Raw genomic sequence first — 20,846 nt, 5'->3', positions numbered from 1 at the left:
GTCCAGACAGGCATTCTTGGCACTAGAAGTGACTCTAATAGCGTCTTGCTGCCTAACAAATGAAATGTCAGCATCTAGCAGTATCTGCCTGGTAATAAAAGCTTCCCCCCCCTCTTCTTTCAATATTGTAAAATATTGAAATAGCTGTGGAAAAAGGGAAGGCCCTTCCTAAGGGAGACTCAGGCAGGTGCCAGTGGGACTCTCCAAAGCAAAAATACCTGTGTGGAGAGCCCTCCGGCTGCAGAGCTGACACCCTTCAACTGGTTGGTGTTTGTCTGCAGCCAATTTAAAAAGGAATGGAAAGGTGCGATCTCACACTCAGAAAAGCCAAGGGAGCTGATCAAACCATGCTGATGTAACTCAGAAAACGGATACTGAAAGTGTCTGGGTTGGTGAACTCAAGTGTGGTGATGACAGGGTGGGAAAGGGTCGGCTCTCGGCTGCGGTTGCTCTGGGTCTCCCAGCACGGCGATGGGCTTGGCAGCACCTCATGGGAGATGGAGAGGTGAAACCTGGCTAACAAGACTCCCCCTTCGGAGGCTGAATTAAGATGCAGTCCTTATGAGAAAAAAAATGTTATTATTGAGTACAGTTTATAAATGCACTGATATGTCACGACTTGTGGATGCTTTTGGAAATGGGACCCAGCTCTCTAGTGACTCGTTCATAGCCCTTAGCATCCTTGGCCACCAATTCCCCTTTGTACTCAAACAGGAGCTGAATTCCTAAATAGTTTTAAGGATCTAGGTTGAAAATGTGTTGCATAAAAAAAAAAAAATCTTCAAAATAAAGTCCTGTGAAATTGCTCTCAGCTAATGAGCTTCCCCTGGCCGTGGAGGATGGTTGTCTAATAGGTGGCAGACAGTCTCTGGGAGAATGAGGGCAGCCTAGATTTCAAGAATAGCATAATTGTATGTAAATGCAAGCATCAGGGATCTTTTTTTTAGCCTGAAAGAGCAAAGTTCATCAGATAACATGGCAGCTCCCAGCCCAGGAGCCTAGATTAGCTGGAAGCTGGGGAGGGGGACAGGGAGCAGGGGCAGCAGCGGCAGAGCAGGGCCAGGTTTGGTCCTGCCAGCCCCATGCTGCACGGGCAGGTCTTTTTGGGGTATGGAATTGTGATGCTAAATGCATGCCCGTTTCTCAGCAGCCCTCAGCCTTCGTCTAACTGCTCTCATTAATTAAACCGCCACCCCATGCTGCTGTCTTTAAGCTGCACATAGGCACCTCTTCATGAGCAACTGGGTTTTCAAAGCCACTGAGCACTTTGGGCTCGTGCGCACCCCGGCAGCACAGGCTGCTCGCATCCTCGCTCGCTCCCGCGAGCTTGGCAGCGGTTGTGTAGCCAGAGCCATTTGGGCCGTTGGCAAATATGGGATTATCTGCATATAACAATTTCCAGATTAGGATGCTTCTGATTATTTCTAACCTCATACTTCCTATCTCTGCGTCTTTCCGCAGAGGGTCTGCTCATCTGATTATAATTTATCTGCACGGGTTCAAGGCTGTGTGGCTTTTGGCTTCCCGAAAAACAAGCCTCAGCGTGCTGGAAGCTTCCCTGCACAGCTCCAGTGGCATTGGGGCCAACACGCTCCCCACGCCGGGGCGTTCTGAGTGTTGCAGGGGCCTTACCGAGCCCCCCAGCCTGCTGAGGAGAGCGGAGATGAAGGATGCTGCGCTCCCGCTGCTGCCTGGGCTGCGGCCAAGCGTGCGATGCGGACGTTGGCTTTGCAATGGAGGTAACAGCAGCTGCTGAAGGGTCGAGGGTCTGCATACTCAGGACCAGCTCGCGGGAGGCGATGCACGCCTCGAGCCCAATGGCTAAAGGCAGCCTAATCCCCCATGCCTCACAAAGCCACGGTGAGCATCGCGTGGCTACGCCGGGATGGTCAGGATACCGCTGAAGCCAGCCCATCCCCTGGGGTCATACTGGGTGGGTCCTGCCACGGACTTTTTGGGGAAAAAAGGGAAAAAAATAAGATTTTTCATGGAAGAAAATCATGGCAGCAGTAGACCTGATCAGATTTTATTATTTATTTGTTTTAAGCATCATTGACAGTGTGCCAGGCTGACTCTGGCAACACAGCTGTCCGGGGCCCCAGCAAAAAGCTTCCTGCTCCCTCGGCCAAAGAGTGACCCCAGCACTGCGCCCGGTTTCGCCCCCGAGGGAACTGGACCCGCTGACACTCATCCTGAGCTTCAGGTGGTGTCACCTTTACTCAGTTCTCGGAGACATGAAAGAAAACGTCTGTACGTGCCCCCTGCTCCCACGGGGCGCTGGCACCCGCGCGCAGCGTGCACAGAGAGCTAAACCAGCGGGGCCAGATGGCGACGGAGCAAAATTTTACAGACTTATAGCTCCATCCCTCAAGCTCAGTGGGTTTGTCAGAAATGGTTAATCATACTCCAAATGGGCTAAGAAAAAAAAGATTTTTTTTTTTTTTCTTAACCATGTGTCTCAAAGTGTATGGGACTTCTGCAGCCCATATGAAAAATAAAAAAGGTTTGGAAGCTGCGTTTGCACTTTTATTGCTGAAATTTGTACCGACTCAGTATTTGCCAGCAATGTCTTTCTTACAAAATGTGATCTGAGACCTTTCTGTTGTGCTGGTGAAGGGCCCAATGGAGGGGAGCATCACCCGAGGTACTCTTATTGCCCCAATTTGTTGCCCGTCTGTTCTGATTCCAGCGTTGCATTAAAGCTGGGTTGCACAGCAGTAGTCTGCAGGGATGCAGAGATGCTCTCCAGCGAGAACCGGACTTTGAAGAGCCGCTTCCAGCAGCGAGACTGTCCCGTGCATGGGGGCACTGGGCCCTGGATTTTGGTACAAAATTGCATGGGAAAAGATGCTGCAATTCTGCTGCAAGGAGACTTTAAAGCTTGTTACGTTACCCCTGGGGAGAGGTAGCAAGCAGTTAAAGGCGAAAGGCTGGGGATTAGTTTCTTACCATTTGCCGAGCGATTCAGTCTCCTGCTGTACAAAGAGCAGCTCAGCTGTACTGGAGCTGACAGACAACATTCATTGTGCTTTTAATCACTGACAATGAATTAAATTGTACATATTAAATGCCAATTATATAATAACCTGTAGTTATAGTGTCATACTTGTCGCTGAAAGCAATACCCCTACCCGACTTACCAGGTCTGTTTTGGAAAACATGGAAAGATCTGTGATCTTTCTAAGAAAAACGCTGTTATTTATAAATTACAGGTTGAAGTCTCCCCCAGCATAAGCCGGAGGCTTGCCAGGGATTTTGGCTGAGCTGCGCTGACTTACACCAGGTGAAGACTTGGCTTTTTTAACACCAAAAAATGGGTCCGGGTCACCCACCCTGGGGAAGGCACGTGGTGTGCAGGAGATGCTCCTCCGTTGGCTTTCCCTGCCCACTGAAACCACGTCAGGGATGGGGCCGAGCTGGTTCTTGTGCTTTTATTGCAAGACCAGCTAAATGAAAATCAGGTTTTCTACTCACAATTAACCAACACTCCTTAAGAGCAAAAAACATACACAAGACTCTTCCCTTTGGATGAATACTTCCATTTATTCCAACTGGAAAAAACATTTTTTTTTTAAATATACTTAAGTGTCATTTCTTTTTTTTGTTTGTTTTTCTTTTTAAAGGAATAATAATTATCACATTGTCCTTTACAAACAACAAAAAAATTCCTAGCAATAGTCTGTGGTATGGAGACATCCATCTTGGAGATTTTTCTGCATCTGCTGCTTTGAGTAGGCAACGGGGCGTCCCCGCGCACGCCCATCGGTGCCAGCGCCGGCCCTGCAGCGGGACCCTCCTCCCCGGGGCGCAGGGCAGGGGCCGGCTCGGCAGAGGTGCAGGGGCACCCCGAGATGCCGGCAGCGCGTGGGGCAAGGGCGATGCAGCCGGTTAAGCCTCTCAGCCCTCCTGCGGCTCAAAGCCCAGCTTTATCTTAACACCCTCAGGCGCTATCCCGCATCTTTGGGTGCCAAGAGCCCCTTTTGTAAACCTGCTCCTTCCCGGGAAGCACCGGGACAACCAGCACTGGCTTGCAATCCTCCGGCGCATCGGCCGGGACGCGCCGCGATGGCAGTACCCCAATGGTTTAAAGCATACAGAGAACAAACTCACATCCACCATAGTACAATACAGCTGAGCCCTATTTATAGAACACTCTGCCACGGCGAGGCTGCTGTGGGGCTGCCCTGGCTCCGCAGGCAGGGGCTGAGCCCACCCGGGGGACGAGCCCCCCCGGCCACAAGCGGCCTCGGAGGGGCAAGGGCATCTCGCCAGGGCAGGATCAGGCCCGCGGGGAGCAGTTTGCAGTCGTTCTCTTACGTGTTAGGCAGTAGGCAATATTGAGACTTCCACTTGGTAATGAACAGCAGTTAACATAACCCAGGAGACTAGAGCACCATAAGACAAGTCTATATTCAAAACAACGTCATGCTGACATCACACAATTGCACCATTTACACTTTTATTTACTCCAAATAATAGTTCAATGTTTAGTAACTTCAGCGTTCTCTACAGAGGTGTAAAATTCCTTCTCCGGCTTTGGTCACTTACAACGTTGCAGACATTTGGTAGTTCTATTCTTTCCTATTTAATAATAAAAAAAAAAAAAGTCCCTTTTGCAGCTGTCGGGATTCCTGTATCTGACTGATGGAGCATACCTGCAAATCACAGGCGGGAGCAGACTTCAAAATGCCACCGAGGCCTCTTCAAGATTTAATGAATCAGAAAATGTTCTCTTTATTTACCAGGATCAAAACAAACGAACAGAAAAAAGGGTTAACCCCCCCCCCCCAAAATAAATGACAACTCAAACTCTCACTGATATACTTAAGAAATTTGATGATGAAATGGAAAGGGGGGTCCAAAGTACTGTTTGGTTAGCTCTGGCCGAAAACAATTCTGAATGTGCATGCATTTTCCCAGTGACTCCTAAGATATAGAAATTCCTCTGATATTACAAAATACAAAAATATTTTCTCCAAACTCTCATTTACATTGCATTTACAACAATCATGGAAATAACTTAGGCTCCCACACTGTCCGAGAGACAAATTACCTACCAACATGGCTAATGGAAAACAAAAACGTGGTGGAAAGCAAAAGCTACCGGCAAACTGATGCTGAGAGTCAACAGCGGTAACCAAAACGTACGGACAAACAGAACTCAAAAGGGTGGCAGTATCGGGGAGAAAGAGGAAAAATACTGGGTAAATATTACAGGCTAAAGTGAACTTTTTTGTTTTTTTTTTTCTCCAAAGTAAGATGTGCAAAATATATTCACCGTGCCCAGGATTATGACTATTTATACAAGCCAGTCTACAACCTTCTTACAAATCCCTACTCTTCAGGTCTTTTTTGTTACAATAAAAGCGCTTACATGATCTAAAACAGTGCAAGTTTGTGAGTTAATTTACATTCTCCCAAGGTGCCTGGCAAGGATGCCATTAGGATATGATACAGTTTTTGCTCTTCTGTCTTTTCCGGCTGTGCAACTGTCCCCTGCCACCCAGCGTGGAAGACTTGGGCATGCTGTACGAGCCGTATTTGTGCAGGAGCTCCTCGCTGGTCACGTACCGCAGGCGGGCAGGTTGGGGAATCGGCTCCCCAAGGAAATAGCCCTCGTTGTCGGACTCCGAAGAGGAGGAGCAGGTTGAGCACCAGTCGTATTCGGCAAAGTAGGGCCCCCATCTCTCGCCCAAGTGGTTCTGCAAGGCGAGATCAGACACCGTCCGGGGACAGTGGCCGTAGACATCCCTGCGGGGACCCTGCTCCACTGTCTCTCTGCAGCTCCTCTGGTGCATGAACTGGTCGTAGTCTTCCCTGGCTCGGAGCGAGGGTCTCTCCTTCAGCCGGCAGCACTGCTCGCTGGCCAGGTGCAGGGCGTTATCCGACCGGGAACGTCGCGACCGCCGGGGCCGGTGAGGGCGGTAATGCCGGTCATCATCCCGGAGGTTAGTTCGCCGGCGTGTGCGCTCGCTCATGGGGGCATGCCTTGAGCCCTCCTGCACCCCCAGCTTGCCCCCGGGCACCCCGCTACCGTAGTCGAAGCTCTGGTGCATCCGCCCGTGCGACGGCCGCTCTCGGTACCCGAGGGGGCTGGCGAGGTTGTGCAGGTTCGGCTCCATGTCCTGGTACTGCTGCACCGACAGCAGGCTGCGGACGGACTCGGCGCTTCGAAATTGCATGGAGGAGTTCAGGGTCCCCATGTTGCTCATCTTCTCTGAGACGTTCATGCCCGAGTCTTTGCTCAGGTCAGGCATCGAGAACCTGGAGAGATGCTCCTGGCGCTTGGCTCCACCGTCTGCAGAGAGGCCTTTGCAGGGAAAGGGGAAAGGAACAAAAAAAGAGAGTTAAGGAGAATTTTCTATCAGCAGACATGCAGGGAGAAGGCTGGGTTTGGCCCGAGACTTTTGCTTTAAAAAATAACTCAGTGGTTTAGATGCTGTCCTGAAGAGCCCTTCAAGAGGATGATTTTTTTTTTTTTAAAGAGCAGGCAGTTCCTCCTTTGGGGAAATCACACCAATTTAAGGTGTTTTGAGTTGGACTCCAAGTTGCTTTTCACGACTTCCTTCCCCATATGTCTACGCTGTCTGTGACTTGATAGGAATAACTAGCGATGCCAGTGAGAAATTATGCGTCAGAGGTAACCTGAGGCCTCCTGCACGCTGAGATAACTAGGGTGCCATGATCCAGCACCCACACCTTGTGCAACGACGACATGTTTTGAAGGGCTGAACAATGTCAGGGGCAGCTGAAAACAGGGCCACTAACTAATTCAGGCTTGTCACCGTGCTGCACCGCACAGGTCCCTTGAATGACACCCGTGGGGGGACCGAAGGCGCAGCCTTGGCCATGTGCATGCAGTTGGGTTTCCCAGGAGGTGAGGAAACACCCGAGCCCCAGAGGGTCTGCTGGAGCTCCCCGTAAGCAGCGGGACAGTGGGAGGGTCAGGCTATCCCTGCAGATATCCAGGGAGCTGCACGTAGGCAGGAGCCAGGAACATCAGCTCCAGCTTGATGGGCTGCCCTGCTCAGGAAGGTGGCCCACTGGCTCTCTCCCATGTGCCAGCCAGCCCTGAGCTCCTGCAAGGTGCTTTCCTCCAGCCCAGAAAGCCTTCACCTGGCAGTAGAGAAGTGGGGTGGCTGCTCAGCACCTGCCCGTCAATGAGAAACTCAATGTACCCCACGTCGTCCTAGTCCTTGGCCTGTTTTCTGGGTGTTTTCTATCTATTTTCTGACTATCTCCACGTTGGCTTGACAACTGGCAGCAGTCAGCGCTTGCATTGCAAGCTCAGGACAACATGTTTCGCAAGCTATTTCAAAGGAAATCCATTTTATCCCAAATCAAATGCAGAGTGTTTGCTTTGGCGCTCTTCTCCCCGTCCCTCTCCGACAACCTCCCTGTGCAGACCAAACGTGGAGAGCTGTGCACCATCAGCAGGATTTTCAACATGACGCACAGCCCTTATGCAATCACCGAGAATTTACGACTTTGTAAATTAATTAAAAAAAACAACAACCCAGCCCACAATTCAAGAATAAACTTCTTTTTCCCTTAACAAAAGCTGCTTACATTTCGTCGAGAGCTCAGCTCCTTCGGCATTAGCCACTGCCTGCCAAACCTGAACAAGAACAAGGGCTGCTGTCACTAACCCCGCTCATGAGCTGCTTCAGGGTTTCTTTGGACCCAGCTTTAAAAAAATCAAGAGAATCTGCAAAGATGGGTAAGGTTTTCCAAATCCTCCCCTCGGTGGCACCAGGGAGAGCTTTAGCACTTGAGCACAAGCCACCGCTGGGTCTCGCATGATTTGGCTTTGCTCCCCGCGTCCCAGCCGCCGCAGCCATTTCTCTCTGCTCCTTTGCTTTTCTGCTGTTAATGGGGATGTTTCTGGAGTTTATGATTACAGAGGAAGGTAAAGCGAAGGTGATCCCTGAACGCCGCAGGAAAAGGGAGAGGCTGGGTTAAAAAAAAAGTTGAAGCCATGTTTTGTTTCGAAAAGGACACACTTTTCAAGCCAGCTTCATGTCTTTTTTTTTTCCTAAGCCACGCTGATCTCGAGCCAGTTAACCCAACCCTGCCCATTGCCCTTTGGAAACAGTCCTACCCAGGCTCCCCATCCCCTCCGAGGACCTGCCCGCCCGCACTCCCTGCTCCCATCATGGCGCTCCAGTCTGACCACAGCAAGTTCAGAGGACAGCAATAACCATTTGTCTAAAAAATTTCATCTAGAAAATATAACCTAGGAATAAAGTTTGAAAGAGCAGAGGTTGTTTAGTCTAGAGAAGAGAAGGCTGAAGGGGATATAATAACAGCCTTCAAACGTGGAAAAAAATGCTTGCAAAGAGAAGGCGAATACATTATTCTCCAGGTCTGCTGAACTCTTGCAAGGAAAATTTCAGCTTGGAGAAGAAGAAAACTCTTCCTGTGCAATCACAGCAGAAGATTGCTGGGGCAGGCTCTGGCACCGGAGGGTTTCCTGGGCACCCAAAGGCAGCGGATGCCTGGGCACACGCAGGGCAGCTCCGGGTCTCCAGTCCCGCACTGCCCTGGACAGGGCGAAGGTGGCACCGACCCTCCTCTCCTGCGGTCATTTGCCATTTCAGAGCTACACCAGTGCGTTGAGGCCCCATATTCTTGAATTACCAGTATTTATTTACAGCCGCTGCAGCTCCCTCTTAATGAAGTGTTTCATCTGGGAACACAGCTAATAACCCGAGCGAGCCCTAACCTGGAAGAGCGAGCACGTGAGGGGAGACCCTACCCCGCAGCAGTGATTTTTTTCTAACAAGGAAACCTGAGAATCTGTTTCCTGAGGCCGTCCAGGGGAGCAGGAGCCCTGCTCCGGCCCATGGCGTGCCGGATGGTTGTCACCACATCACCGAGCCCTTTCCAAGGGTGCAAACCTGAGGGTGACGTGCTGACCCCACCAGACTTTCCTTCTGCAGAATGATGCTCTGAGACAGCGAGCGCATCCGTCGGCAGCTGCCCCAGAGGCTCTCGCACTGGAAGAAGAGAGATGGCACCAGCTGCCACCAGCGCGGTGCGTCGGCCGGTGGCCGGTCCCGTGGCCAGATTGGAGCCAGCACCATGGCGCACGTGGACACAGCAGGTTATTTTGCTGCCGTTCTCCGCTGCGTGGGGCTGCCAGGCTCGATATTTCACCCCGGAGCCATGGAAACGCACGCCTTTTGGATGAGCACAAGTGAAAGCTGTAGCTCGTCTGCGGGCATTCGATATAAAACTCGAGCTGGCTACAGTGCTGGGAACACAAAGCAGGTTTCTGGTTACCATTATGGTTTGCTAAGAACATGCTGTACTATCCCCTCTGAAGTCCTTCCCCACCCCTGTTAAGAACCATGTTTATCGCATAAAACATTGCCAAGGGAAATAACAACTGAGTAAGCAAAGCGACAGCACAAAGATATTCCTCGTGAGCATCACCTCTACAACCTTGCCACAACAAAGCACTCGGAGGCGCTTAAATCTCACTGCGTGCTTTGCTGAACCGGGGCTGCAAGTTGCATTAATTATGAATTATTAAACCACTCGGCAAATGACAGCAGAGGGGCCACAGAGAGCACGTAGGCTGCGTGTGAGGCTGGGAATGAAGCCCCTCGTGAGGGGAAGCAGCTCCCAGCCCCCATTAAATTAAACTCCCCGTGAAGCTGGGCTAACACGGGGCGAGGCCCTGCCGCAGTCAGCGTCCCACTGCAGAGATAGCATCGTCTGCTGCACCCCGGCAGCGGAATGCAAAACGACTTAGGATATTGTAAACAAACAGGGCTACGCTGATGCTTGCTTCTTGCCTTTACATTTACCATAGTGTACACATAGACCTGTGCATCGCAGCCCTCACCACCTGATACCCACATAGATGCCTGCCTGCACCAAAACCCTGCGCCCAGGCCAGACAGCCTGTGTTTAAGTGCAGCTATAGAGGCACAGGAGGGGATGGTACGGCATCTCTCGTGTCCAGCTCCCCATGTCAGAGCCTCCTCTCTCCCATAGCACCAGGCAGACACATCCTCGCCACACCTGAAACAGGATTTATTTCAAGTTCAACCCTGAGAACTAAAAAGGAACTTAAGGAGAAACAGCCTGCCCAGGGCTTTGTTTATAGCTCAGCCTCATCTCACTTCTGAGCGACCTCAGAGTGTGCAGAAATAAAGCAGAACCCTTATGTAAGTGGAAATCGTGGAAAGTAAACAATTTGGGGGAAAGCAGAGCGCTTGCCAAGTGGGTCGCAATCCCGACAGCCTCCCACAGTGTGCCCCCCCCACCGCGTGCCATCCCAAGGGTGTCAGGGCACATTTCCCACCCGATCAGTCCCTCTGTCCGGCAAGAAGTCCCTACACGGGTGCTGCCTGGGAAAGGGGCTGGATTTTAACCTAGAAGCACCCCTGTAACCCCACCTCGTCGGCACCACCAGCTCCTACACCCTCCTCAGACAAGGCAGGATGGCCAACAGGCTGGGATGGGGAAGATGTGCTATTGCTTCCCCCGACAACATCTCCTTCCAGAAGTCCATTTCGGCTCTCCCTCTGGTTTGGTCGTTACCCCACGTGCTTCAGCACGTCCATGTGTGACACCGAAGGGGTGAAGGCGTGCACGTGGCTGGCCCCCGCAGTAAGCATGCCAAACCTCCCACTGCTGAGCAGCAAAAGGCGGGTGAGGGGGAGAAGAAATGTTCCTGGCAGTTTTATAACATTTCAGCACTGGCCCTTTGGGATGGAAAACCTCTGTCTTCACATGTTGGGTTTCAAAATGACCCGGCTTGGGTTGGGGAATGTTATACCTGGGTCTCAAAATTGCAAGAAATCCCCCCAGGGATCCCATCTTCCCACTTGGAAGCAGTTTTATGCTGCCCGTGTCAGGGGGAATGAGGGTGGTAGGAGCGTGCTGGAGAGCTGGGAGCCTCCTTTTTCTTAGAAAAAGTCAGGAACAGCCAATGTGTCATTTTCTGGCTTGCATAACTCAGCTGAAGCGCCTGGGGCAGCTGCCCTCTCCCATCCATGGGGGAGAGGAGCACCCGCGGGATGCAGTGCCACTGAGGACACGGGGATGGGAACCAGCCCCCGGCCCCCTCACCCCTCACTGCCATCCCTGAGGGTGTTCAGGAGCTGCTCCCAAGGCCTTGGTGCAGGACAGGCTGGGCCACTGAGTGCTTCACTGGCAAATGTAACCCTGGCCCTGAGAAACAGGGCGTTTTCTTCCCCCTCCCACCTTTCAGCTCCTCCTCAGGCAGAGGAAGAAGAGGGGACAGGAGACAGACAATGCCGTCAGGTCACTCTGCAACTCAGACCCGCAGGGATCAGCACTGACCTGCGTGCATATTCATACATTTTTTCTCTCTGCTTTCTGTGTATACATCACAGTTGTTTTTTAGTCCTGGGGAAAAAAAAGCTATTTGGGGCGTCTGGACATCTCACAACACAGATGACACAACACAACACAGAAGAAACATGTGCCATACATGTGAAATCACATTCCACCCTGTAACGGCACCAGTTTAACATCTCTTCTTCCTGGATTTATGCCTGTGACAGATGAGGCTGTTACCTTCACCCACACTCATCTTCTCAAGGAATACTTAAAACCTATTTCTCCTTTTGCGTACAACAGTGTCACCGTTCAACACGACTTCTACCTCCAAAGCACTCCTGCTCTCTGCAAGCTGCACACAAACAGACTGTTCCCAGCGAATAACATTTAGCCCGCAGGTACTTTCTTAAGTGGGCTATTTGACCAGCTGGCATTTTGTGGAAATGACTGCTTGGAATCAGCAGAGATCAGCTCTTGATTTCTAATTCAGCTGCTAGGCACATACAGCGCCTGCAAAACCTTTTTAGAGGGCAACGCAAGCACAAGCAGAGCAAGGCAGAGCACAAGCACCGGGAGCAGGGCTGTGATGGACCAAGTATCTTCTGGGAAGTGATTAACCTCTGGTAGGATCAGGCTGCTCCTCATGAGAAAAACTTCCTGGACAAACTCCATCTTAGCATCATCCTGATTGCTTAATGGAGTTATACGGTAAACATTGCTAGAGCATCCACTGTTTTGTATTGTTGCTAATGCCATTAAAAAAAAAAAGGCAAAAGCAGCCAAAGGAAATAAAATATAAAAGATAATATAAAATCAGCAAAAATAAGCTCTCTCTTGGAAAATGTCTGGGAAATATTTTTTACTCTTTGCCCTCCATCTAATGGCCATGTTGGGCAGGAGGAGGACCCAGTCTGCAAGAAGCTGTAGCAGATCGGAGTCCGTCGTAGCCTTCAGTTGATGTCAGAAAAGGGATTTTCAAACAGAAACGTGGAAGGAAAGGAGAGGTGCCCTCCACCAGCAGGAAACTCTGCCCTTTGCCAGTGGATGTGTTTAAATCACATCAGCATTTGTGGCAATTACGGAAGCACAAACCAGCAGACAGCAGAGACACTCCCATCTAATTCAAACCCTGAAACTGAGCAGAAGGAGGGTCACCGCTACCTCTGCAACTCAAGGGTCTGCTGGTGCACTACTACCGAGGGTGAGACAGCAGAGCACAATCGAGCACTTTAAGGGCAAGTGCCCAGGATTAACACGGTGTCATACCTCTTTATTAACCCACGAGGAACTGGCTTTAAAGCGATTAAGTAGAGCCTGGTTGGTAAGGTGAAAACCTGCGGTCTCGCAGGAGACTTGGGGTCACATAGATCTTGACCCATTCAATGGGTGACCCCCAGTCTGGCACTGAATGCTTTACAAATATTATAGGGACAACATCTGTTCACAGGAGGCAGCCTTCTGGCCGGAGGACAGGGACTACTGCTGCACACCCCGTGAGTTATCTGCTTTTACTGACGTCTCCAGCTAATTAGTAGTTAAGTCATAATAGAAACATCACAGCAAAATCTGCTGCCAAGGAGGGACCGGCTTTTAACGTGTGCTCTGCAGGTCAGGGACTGTTTGCCCTTCAGCTCCCTATAAAAAAAAAAAAAAAAGAACGTTTTCAGCGATGCCATAAAATGTTAGATGGATGCGGTGTTAATTATTTCACTTCATAAGGTGGAGCAACTGTGCAGCATCAGTAGCTCCAAGGGACCTCGTACGTGGATGCCCAGGAGTATCTTGCAAAGCAGAGCTGGGGCATGCGGGGTGGAGGGCACGGGGTGAGCCAGACCCCTGGGCTGCATTGGTGGGAGCTTTGTGGGGGTGCTTGCTGGGCACCTTGCTTGGCCGTGGCGGGGAGTGCAGGGAGGGGAAAAACCAGGCAGTGGGGTGCTGCACCCTGACACTCCCCCCCCCCCCCCCCCCCAAAAACCTGCTATCCTGCAGACCACAGCCAGGTCACCAAATCTCCCTGTCCTCAAAACGCTGCCAATTAAATGGGATGATAATTGTGTCCTCCATAATTGCACAACGGCCCTGGGGAAGCTGCCTGTTGCTGCTGCAGTGCCCCCCAGCTCGAGCTAAGCCAGGTCCCAGAGCAAGGAAAATTATTAGAATCTTACACATTAATAAAAATGTTATCACCTCACTCTGCAGAGGAACTGCTTAAATTCGTTGCAAGCCCCATCACGCTGAGCATCTGCTCCAGAAGGCAGGAAAGAAGCGAGTCGTTAAGGCAGGCACTGCCCGTAAGGAAATTCATACTTTGGCTACGTATGGAGGACAGATGCCTTTGGAAGGTCTCCCTCCCAACATTTTAAAAAGACATTTCTAAAATGAAAGACAGAATGATTTTCACTCTAATATGAAGGCCTTGCCACATTTCCCATCTCTTGACCTGTATCCCCAATAATCTGTTATATTTTAGCTCCAAAGCATGCAACAACCCCTCCAATACTCAGGGATTGCTCATCCGAACTCACTGTTGCTCAAGACTCTTTGTACTGATGGGGTTTACACAATACAAGTTTTCAGGAACACGAGTGGCTTTGGAAACGTGGAGCTTTGCTTAGGGAAACGTCATTTCGGAGAGCAATTCCCAACTCCCTCACCATTTCACATCTATTTTTCCTCTGTGTATATCTAAGGCTGTTTGAGCAAAACCCTCTCCAGCTCATTAGCTTCTCCTCTCCCCCTCTGCTTTACCACTTGCCAGTTAGGGAGGTCCTGGCTGAACACAGAGATCATTTCACACCTTGGCACAGGGCTGGCAACTTCCCTAAACAAACACACTGAAACCCAGGAGCGGGGTGAGGAGGCACAGGCGTAGCAGAGCAAACCTGTCTGTCCAGGCAGGGCAGAGCACGGAGCTCAGGTTCAGCGGTGCTCAGCTCTCCGGGGGCCCGGCGATGCTCGCCGGTGCATCCCCACCACCCGGTGCCAGCATCCCGGGGTGGGGGCCCTTGGGACCGGGTACCAAACACCCCGCAGGCTGCTCGCTGCCGGTGACGGCAAGACAGGCGGACTCCATTTTGCAGGGGGCAGGCGCAGGACCTGCCCGAATCCAAGCAATGCTTGGCTGGAACAGAGAAAAGCTGGGGGAGCGGCAAAGAAAAAGCAAGGCAGTATCTCTGGCGAGCAAACTAGGCTCAGTATTTTCTTTTCCGAGAAGTTTTCTGCTGAGGGACTCGGAAGCAAGCAATAGCTGTGCCAGACAAGTGCAGCCATCCGATAATGCAAACTACAGCAGGCTGCAGAAAGACAGCGTACGCAGGGGGCTGAGCATCCCCAGCACCGAGCTGCAGACCAGAGCCCCGCCGCAGACACGTCTGTGCACGCACATCCATCCCCGCAGCCGCAAAATGAAACCCAAACACGTTTGGGATGAGAGGACTGAGAAATATTACCCTGGGATGTGCTCACGAGAAACGGGCTCAGCCTGATGGGACAAGCATCTCGCCTGGCTTTTCCCTGCAGTTTCTACCAGGGGATCGGGGAATAGGAGAAAAAGAGCTGTGCACAGAGGGGGAGGAATTTTTTTTAACTAGTCACGTGCTTGAGGACTGCGTAACATGCAAAAGGGGTTAACTGGGCCTATTTCAAAGCATTTAAAAATATTTTTAGCCTGCAAGGGCAGCTGACAGCAGTCCTTCAAGCACTGAAGGCTGGAATCTGCCTCTGCGTTAGCAGCTGGCCTTGATTTTTCCCCCCTCTTCACAAAAGGGAGGATTAAAGAGCTTGAAAACATTTGTTTTGAGCTACACGGAAAGGCCAGCCATCTATAAAGCCCTGTATTTGGTAAACAAGCAAGCAGAGTGAGAGGGGGCTGCCAGGCACACCAGGGCTGGGCAGGCAAGCCCGTGGCACCGAGCGGCAGGCCCCAAGCTGCTGGTCACTCTCGTAATGGGAAGACGCCTGCCGTGGCACTGACCCAGAGCACAAGGGACCCCATCGCACAGAGGAGGTCCCGGGGTGGCCGCAGGGTGACAGTAGCGGGGGTGACGTACCTGTTGCGTTGGAGAGCGCGAGGGACTCCATGGAGCCGCGGGGAGTCTGCTCGGTGGGCGTCAGGTCCTCTGTGAACTTGAGGGCATTGATGGGGTGCCGGGTGCGGCACTGCGGCGTCGGCATCCCGCCTTCCTCTTCCTCTTCGTACTTGGGGACTTTGAGACTTCCTCTGGTCTCAGGGAAGCTCTGGTTGGACATGTCGCTGTAGCTCTCCTGCGAGCGAAGCCTCCCCGAGTAGTAGTCCTCTCTGCAGTCCTGGATGAAGCTGCCGCCGTGGCTCTTCATCGCCAGCGAGGAGCTCCTCTTTGGGTTGCTGAAATGTTTTGCCCATAAATCCGGCTGCGAGCCCGGGACCTGGCTGGGGTTATAGGAGGTCCTTATGTTGCACTGGCTGAGAAGCTGCAAAGGGCTTTGGGACTGACTTTGCTCCATTTTGCTCCCATAGTGATAGAGCTCATCCCGGCTCCTCCACAAGTGCTCCCTGTTGAGGCTCGGCGTCTGGCTGGCCAGGCTCAGCAAATCCATCTGCAGGGACAGGGGGTCCACGTCGGTGGAGAGGCGGTTGGAGGTGACCTGCAGCTGGTTGCAGGGGCTGCGCGCCCCCTCCTCGCCTTTCCCCTTGTTCTTGCCGATCTTGGCGCTGCGGCGGGACTCCTTGGCTCGCGCGCTCTGGAAAGCCGAGTCGGAGGAGTCGGAGCCGTTGGGGTCGTCACCAACGCTGCAGGCCCTGGAGCAGAAGATCTGCCCCTGCTTGGGCAGGAAGGGCCGTCCCAGCAGGGACTTCTTGCACTGCGCGCAACAGAAGCAGGTCTCGGTGGCGTGCCAGTGCTGGCCATCGTACGTCATCTGGCCCTGGTCAATACCTTGAGGGGGAAGATGCACAGCATCAGAGTCAGCCCGCGTACATCACTTCACACTGCGCTTAACACGTGCATCCCCCATGAGTGACACGCACCCGAGCTCGCTCTCGAAAGCCCTTCAGCAAGGTTTCTCCGACATGTGAAGTTAAGCCCGTTTCTAACTCCTTGCAGGCTGCAGGCCTTTGCTCGCGAGTTACTCAATGTTGGGAAAGGCAGCAGAACTGAGCCTCAAGCTATTTCGTATTAAATGGGGATATTTCCAATCATAAAGCAAAGGAATGCACGAAGTTCTCCATAAAGTCCTTGAAGACAAAGCAATAATATGCTGCCTATTTAAAAAACCAAAAAGCCTCCAACTGAACCATACTGAGGAATATGTGCTGCCGTGGTTAGGTACGTAACAGAGCAGAATGACATCCCTGTCCCTCGCTGCTACCGCGGCCCCATCCTAACTTTATGTCGGCTACTGGGACCCCTTCTCCAAAAGGGAGCAGAAAGAGCCAGCCCCAGGGATCTGAGCGTGCACCCTTGCCTTGCACCCAGCCAGATTTCCCGGGTTGCCCCCACCAGCCCTCCTTGGGTTAAGTAAAGGAACTGATGCAGAGTCTATTCCCCGCCAGCAAAACCCTGGGGAGCACATGCTGGCTGCATGCACATCGCTCGTGGTCAGAGACGTGAGCAAAGCTCCCGAGGTTTCAATTATAACATTTATTCGCTTGTTCAAGCTGCCGTTCATGGCAAAAGCCCCCGTTACCTGAGAAACTGCCGTGCACGGCGCGGGCTGGCCGGCACAGTGGGGTGCTGCACCACACGTGTGCACAGCACGTGCTTGCACACCCGCCGCAGCCGTGTCGCTGGGGGGGGCCGAACGCTGCCGGATAATTTACAAATGAACAGTACGTTAACGGTCCATTTTATTCCAAGCTAAATTTGGTTTAGTGTAATTGGTTTTTGTTCTTCCCTTATAATGAACGAAATGATTTTATATAGACTGGAGTGCTACACTTGTGGACAAAAGAGAGATGAGAAGGTGGGTGGGATTTTATCAGCTCCTTTTCCAATGCCCCAAAGCCATCTTGCAGAGGAAGGAGCACAGCCTCCTTACTCCATCCTCAGCTACCCAACCCAAACCTTAAAAGTCTTAAGCACACGCTTACCTCTGATTTATGTGGCTCTTACACACAACACTCAGTGACTACTACAAGCAACTGGCAGCAAAATGGCTGCAGTCCCTTCTTTGCTAGAAATGTGCAGACATGCACCAAAACAGGCATTTTGCCCCCAAAACCTGACAGTCAGCAGGCTCCAGCCGGCCGGACGGAGGGGAGGGCAGCAGATGGGGAAAGCACGAGAGAAGGGAGCGTGCGAGAAGCGTTAACAGCTGCTTCTTCACCGCTCCGCAGCTGAGCTTTTGGGAAGGATGTGCTGCAGGTCACAGCAAACACGTCCTCCAAGTGCTTCGCTGAAGCCCTGAGTCTTCCTCCCTGTGCCATCTGGCCGCTGCACAAGAGCAAAACGGTTGGTTTTTTTTCTTTCCCTGCAGCCTATGAATTATTTGAACACGTGAGCTCACCTCCACGGACAAAGAAAGGGCTGCCCGCCCACCCGCAAGCAAATGCTCAGCCAAGTGGCAAACAGGATCGGGGAGAGCTGCGAGGTAGCTTCCCAGCCCGCCCGGCTTACCACCCCCCGAGTGCTGGGGGGACAGCTAACCCCCAGAATAAAGTACGTTTTCAATCACTGTTCTGGAAACGTAGGTTGACTCTGATGCGTTATTTCTTTCTGTCTGAGAACATCTATCTGCGGTTGATTAAAAAAGGCAAACAGAAACAATAATGATGCCTAATGAACAAGCATCTTTCTTGTCAGTAGCTCGTTAACTCATGCGATCCTTTGGCAAGCTTGGCTGGGAAAAACCTGAGAATCGAAGAGGCAGGCTGTTTACAGGAAAATGAGACTTAAAGGAAAAAAAAAGCAAGCATTATATTAGGCCAGAGAAAGCTTTCACTAGTTGCCACAGCTCCTGAGGTTGCTCTCTGATAGTCCTCCCCTCTCTGACCACAAAAATGAATAAGCAGTGCTTTAACGAAACAAATTACCATGCTAGCTCCTTGGCAAGATGTGAGAGGGGCATGAGCCTCTTTGGATGCCGCAGGGCTGGGGCAGACCCCAGCCACAGGCAGTCCTGCCTGCAGCCCCAAGTCGATGTCAACGACCTAACGCAACACCTCTTGCTGCCAGAAACAACCTGCCAAGCAGAGGTTTGCCCCGCTCCCCTCCTGCACCGCGCTCGCCCCGGGGCCGAGGGCAGGGGCACGTACCGATGTGCTGGGCGCAGGTGTCGCAGTACTCGGCGTAAAGGGACTCGAAGCAGCTGCAGCAGTAGGGTCTGCCATCCTTCATGATGTACCTCTGTCCTCCTAGCACTGTCTCGCATTCAAAGCAGCAGAAGTGCTTCATGTGCCAGTGCCGCCCTTCGGCCTCGGTGCATTCGTCGGCAAAAATGATCTGGGGGGGGGGCGGGAAACACAAACGTGGAGCAGAGTCAGTCAGAAAGGGGACCTGGGATGCGGGCACCAAGCTTTGTGTCTCCTGCCCATGCACGGCAGCTGCGCCCCTTTGCTCACACGACCTCCAAATTTTACAGCTAACCCCCCCGACCTGCACGGGAAACTCCCGTGGTTCGGCTTGCGGCAGGGGCACCCATCACTTCTTAAGGAAATCCATTAAAATGCAAATACCTCAGGACTGCGTTAGTGCACAGACTACAAAGTGTTAAGGCAGAGCTCACAGTAAGGTGCTTGTAAGCACATCCATCAGCAGGAGGGGTCGATCAGGGTAATAAACATGCTTATATACAACCTATCGATCTGGTGGACTTTTGAAAAACAGAGCAGCTACTTACTAAAACACATTTACCCATCTCTGAAGCAGGGACCCGAGTACAAAGGATGAGTGAAAACACAAGGAGAAGTGGCAGCTCTCTGGAGGGGAGAGAAGTCAGAGCTACCTGGCTCCTCACCATCCCCTCTACCCAGCCCGTGTGCTTAGAAAGATGATAGCTGTCATTATACCAGTGGGGAAACTGAGGCACAGAGCGCTGTTAAGAGTGGGTTGGTGAAAATAGCCATCTGAAATGGTTCCAGCAGATGCTTTCTTGCTGTCTGTACTTCCCAACCCCACGCCATCTCCACTCCCAAAGCCAAGCTGCGGGAGCAAGCAGCAGCCCAGCTCTGCTCCCTGGCTCTCCGCCCCGGCACAGGTCACACCAAAAGCTTTTCCTCTGCAGTTCCTTTTACCCCCGAGTTACTCTTTCTTGCAATTAGTGCGGATGTTTCAGGGGAAGAAGTGTGTGTTGAAGAAGGAGCTGAATGAAAGACTTATACCAGAATTTGCAAGGATAAAAAGTACATGAAAAAAAATTACCCAGCCTAAGCCACAAGGAAATAGGGCCAGTCGAATGGTTAGGAGTTGTTTTTTTACTGGTAACATTACAAATTTAATTGGATACATACGTCAATGTTCTTTATATGTGAAGTACATATAGGCTTCGATATTTGCTATTACACGCTTGCATAGATGGGACGTGGTATTTTATAGTACATATGGTTTTCCACACTATGGTTTTCATAACTTTAAAACGCCAGAACAATTTCCTTCACCAGCCTTTTAAACAGAGATTGACACTTGAGAAACGCTCAGAGGCGACTGTACGGTTTTCTATATTCATTTTGTATTCCATTTGTTCAGCTTCCTATAGCCTGTTAATCGCCTCTCTTAAAGCCTATTTCAGCTCGGCGTGTACTCAAACACAACTTTCTTGTACGAAACACAGCACTCATCTCACCAAAGGCTGCTTCTGGGGAGCCAGAGGAGAAGGGAGGACCACCACACACAGCTGGGCTAAAATCACACAGCACGGGGGGTGCGCTGTTACTGGAAATGCTCATGGAAAGCCTCCCTGGCTCCCTGCTTGTAGATGAGGACCTCTCTCAGAACAGCCCTAGGCAGATTGCAACTAAAAATCCCCGAGATGCTCACCTGAAACCCCAGGAAAAGCTTGCATGAACCCTTGGCAAAGCCAAACCATCGTACTTCGTGTGCATGCCTCCGTGCAGAGGCCAAGGCAGATGGAGGGGAAATACCATCCAGCTGGCAAGGGGAACCCTCTTGTGCCATCCCCGCGGGCAGCATCCGTGGCAGAAGCCGGGGTGAGCTGGCTCTTACCTCGTCGCACGCCGCGCAGCGGGGCTTGAGGCACTCGGCGTGGTGCCTGCCGCAGTAGATCTTCCCGTCTTGGTAGAAGTAGATCAAGTCGACCAGCAGCTCGTTGCAGACGCTGCAGATGAAGCAGGGAGGGTGCCAGCAAACGCCGTGCCCCGCTCGCGAGGCGAAGACGGCCATGTCCCCTCCGTTGATCTGGCCGCCGCACTGTCAGAAAAGCCGGTGTTCAATGGGGGTCGGCGAGCGCGCTGCCGCCCATCGCCAACCAGCTGCTTTCAACAACCGCGGCAGAAGAAGGTGCTAATTCACAGCTCCTTTCTGGTATCTCTTAAGCTCTTTTCATCCCCATTTTGTGGCCAGAATATCACCAGCTTCCCCCCTGCCCGAGGCCAG

General features: G+C 51.9%; 1 protein-coding gene across 2 annotated transcripts in view; it reads right to left on the bottom strand.

Moving 5' to 3' along the window:
* Positions 1–4,815: 4,815 nt before the first annotated feature.
* PRICKLE2 (prickle planar cell polarity protein 2) overlaps positions 4,816–20,846 on the bottom strand; it is a 106,564-nt gene continuing 90,533 nt past the window's right edge. For both annotated transcript variants that reach the window (XM_050904912.1, XM_050904911.1), the window contains 4 exons: positions 20,457–20,660; positions 18,551–18,737; positions 15,369–16,232; positions 4,816–6,310 (listed from right to left, as the gene is read on the bottom strand). In XM_050904912.1, coding sequence (XP_050760869.1) covers positions 5,442–6,310; positions 15,369–16,232; positions 18,551–18,737; positions 20,457–20,660 — 2,124 coding nt within the window. In that variant the 3' untranslated portion in view covers positions 4,816–5,441. The remainder of the gene's footprint in view (positions 6,311–15,368; positions 16,233–18,550; positions 18,738–20,456; positions 20,661–20,846) is intronic.

This window comes from Gymnogyps californianus, chromosome 13 (assembly GCF_018139145.2).
Source record: "Gymnogyps californianus isolate 813 chromosome 13, ASM1813914v2, whole genome shotgun sequence".
NCBI classification, from domain to species: Eukaryota; Metazoa; Chordata; class Aves; order Accipitriformes; family Cathartidae; genus Gymnogyps; species Gymnogyps californianus.
Note: the sequence above shows the minus strand (reverse complement) of the source record. Positions and strands in the feature narration are given on the sequence as shown.